The sequence below is a fragment of the Nilaparvata lugens genome, chromosome 6, assembly GCF_014356525.2.
Source record: "Nilaparvata lugens isolate BPH chromosome 6, ASM1435652v1, whole genome shotgun sequence".
Lineage (NCBI taxonomy): Eukaryota > Metazoa > Arthropoda > Insecta > Hemiptera > Delphacidae > Nilaparvata > Nilaparvata lugens.
Window position 1 is genome coordinate 48,185,828 of NC_052509.1, and position 3,047 is coordinate 48,188,874.

General features: G+C 38.7%; 1 protein-coding gene across 1 annotated transcript; it reads left to right on the forward strand.

Annotated features, from left to right (window-relative positions):
• Positions 1 to 509: 509 nt before the first annotated feature.
• LOC111051524 lies at positions 510 to 1,178 on the forward strand. Its single transcript, XM_022338053.1, has one exon. It carries the CDS (start codon positions 510 to 512, stop codon positions 1,176 to 1,178), a length of 669 nt encoding a protein of 222 aa, XP_022193745.1.
• The last annotated feature ends 1,869 nt before the right edge of the window (positions 1,179 to 3,047 follow it).

Genomic DNA, 3,047 nt, shown 5'->3' on the forward strand with positions numbered 1-3,047 from the left:
GGGGTGCAAAATGAAGGCATGCCAGATGAGTGGAGAAAAAGCTTCATTGTTCCTTTCTATAAGAATAAAGGAGATGTACGACTCTGTAAAAACTTTAGAGCAATTAAACTCATCTCGCACACATTGAAAATCTGGGAACGTGTAATTAGCTAACGCCTACTTGGAATTACAGCTGTTACTGAGAATCAGTGTGGTTTTGTCCCAGGTAGGTCGGCCACAGATGCTTTGCACTCAGTGAGAATCCTTATGGAAAAGCAGAGAGACAACAAATCTGACCTGCACATGGTTTTCATTGACCTGGAGAAAGCTTCCGATCGAGTGCCCAGGAAGCTCATATGGCAAGCATTGAGGGCACAAGGGGTCCCAGAACACTATATAAACATAGTGAAAGACATGTACCATAATGCCACAACAAAGGTTAGGAGCCCGGCTGGGACTAGTGGGAGTTCAGTGTAGAGGTGGGGGTGCACCAGGGTTCTGCCCTGAGTTCACTCCTATTCAACCTTGTGATGAACTACCTCACTGCAGAATTGCAGCTCGCACCTCCATGGGACATCCTATATGCTGATGAAATTGTCCTTATCAGAAAAACGCCAGATGAGATGCAGCAAGCACTTGACATGTGGCGAGCCAAACTGGAAGGAGCTGGCCTCAGAATCAGTAGGGAGAAAACAGTTTACATGCACTGTGGTTTTAGTGGCAATGTCAGTCGGGCACCACACCTGCAAGGTACTCCTTTGGAGGTTGTTCAGCAATGCAAGTATTTGGGGTCGATCATCAGCAACGATGGAAGCATTGATGCAGACATTTCGAGCAGGATTAATACGGGTTGGATGAAATGGGAAGAGCTGACAGGAGTGCTTTTCGACAATAGAATGCCCATACACTTTAAGGGCAAAGTGTATAAAGCTGCAGTGCGTCCAGCAATGATATATGGTGCAGAGTGCTGGCCTCTGAAAAAGCATCACGCAGAGAAACTTCATACTGCTGAGATGAGAATGCTGAGATGGGCCGGAGGAGTAAGTAGACTGGACCACATTAAGAACATTCATGTACGTGGCAGTTTTAAAGTTGTGCCAATTGCTGAAAAAATAATGGAAGGAAGACTGCGATGGTATGGCCATGTAAAGAGACGCCCACCCGAAAACATGACTAGAAAAGTGCTGGAGATAGAGTGACAGGGGCCAAGGCGCAGAGGCAGACCACGCCTAACATGGATGGCACTAGTGCTTGGGGATATGAGACAATTGAAACTAACGCCAGAGACGACCCAAGATCGCAATCACTGGCAACTAAGATCAAGGAGAGCCGACCCCAAATAATGGGAAAAAGGCAAGGAAGAAGAAGGAGGAGGAGTTATAAAATGTGTTGAAATATAATTCAGTATTTCATTCATTTTTTACATCTACAGCGACAAGAAGGGAATAACACTGATTAAAGCACTTATATTATAAGCTACAATATTCCACTTATATTATAATTTATAAGTTATTGTTATCATTAAGTCACTGTTAGTAGGATAATTGAATCTTTATTTCATAATTAATCTCCATAAGGATATTATTTGCTAATGATTGAATGTTGAATGTCATTTATGTAAGTGTAGCAACTTATGTTTATATTATTATTGTTTATGTTTCAAAGGTAAAAGTGTTGGTCAGAAAGTTAGGTTTTGACTTTCAAATGGCAAAATGCTAGCATATTATTCGAGATATGTTATAAATATGATTGGAACTTTGCTCGCCTTATCCGTGTAGCCAGGGGGCTCCGCTCCCTGTACCACCAGATGGATCATCCAGAGGATCAGCAGGCTCGCTTTGCTGACCTGCATTTTTTATTTGAACTTGCTTCCTTTTCCTTCCAAAAGAGAGTCTCAGACTAGATTCAATCACCAGTTCCATTTAAATTGTATGTATTGTAGGGCTGCATAAATCTTTATTTTTATCAGAATTAATAAATATTCTGTTATTTCTCAATTAGATACTTAGTTAAGATATTTTGAGATTTATAGTATTTTAGTCTAATAGTTCTTTGAAATTTGAAACAGGGTGATATGGAGTACTGAACAAACATCTTTATCTAACCCCTCTCAAGAAGCCTACCGTATGAATTTACTTCAGAAATGTAGAAATATATAAGTTAGGATTGCGATTAATCAAATAGTCTTTTAAAAATGAATTTATTTGTTAACCACATATTACAATAATTCTATATCTCGCGATAGAGCTCCGTTCGCTATGTCCGCTAGCTTGGAACTGACTACTAAATACAATGTTACCTTCCACTACAACTATGCTATATCAACAATAATGGAATGATGAGTGCTGACTATATAAGTAATTAGCTATATAACTCCTCCATCCCTAAAAAGAACTTCGGGGGTAGGGTTGTTAACAATGTTTACACTTATGTTTGTAGTGAAAATACTTTCTTCCCTTATGGGGGTGTACTTGTTAACAGCAATCGGATTAAAATTAAGATGTTCTAAATTTTTCAAATGAATCTGGAAATCTGGAATTTGATGACCTTGAAGTTCTAATTGGATGTTTTCTAGAAATTTTGGATGTCCTCTCGTTTGGAAAGAGTGGAACAGAGGTTTTCCTCGATAGTAAATTTTTCCTTCAGCTGTATTGATGAAATAAATTCATTGAAGTGTTGTCACAGTAGTTTCGGTTTTCGTTTCGACGTGGAAGGTCTCCAATTTTGGTAAGACTGCCAAATATTGTTGTATTTCGGGAATCCATTTGATGAGGTTCTCTTCAATTTGGACGGCGGTGAATTTACAGTTGTCAGTGGAACCAGTAGATATGATAGTCGCTTCACATTGCAGTTGTTGATGGAAGATGGCTTCGGATGAGCACAGATAGCATTCGTTATCTCTTATCAATCTACATTCTTTATACAATCCTTCAATTTTTAAAATATTAGAACTATCAGAAGATTTACTATACTGTTCACTAATTTTATTATTTATCACACTTGTCCCGATATTAGGTGACTGAGTAGAAATATAATTTTGCAAATAACACGAATTTAATAATAATATA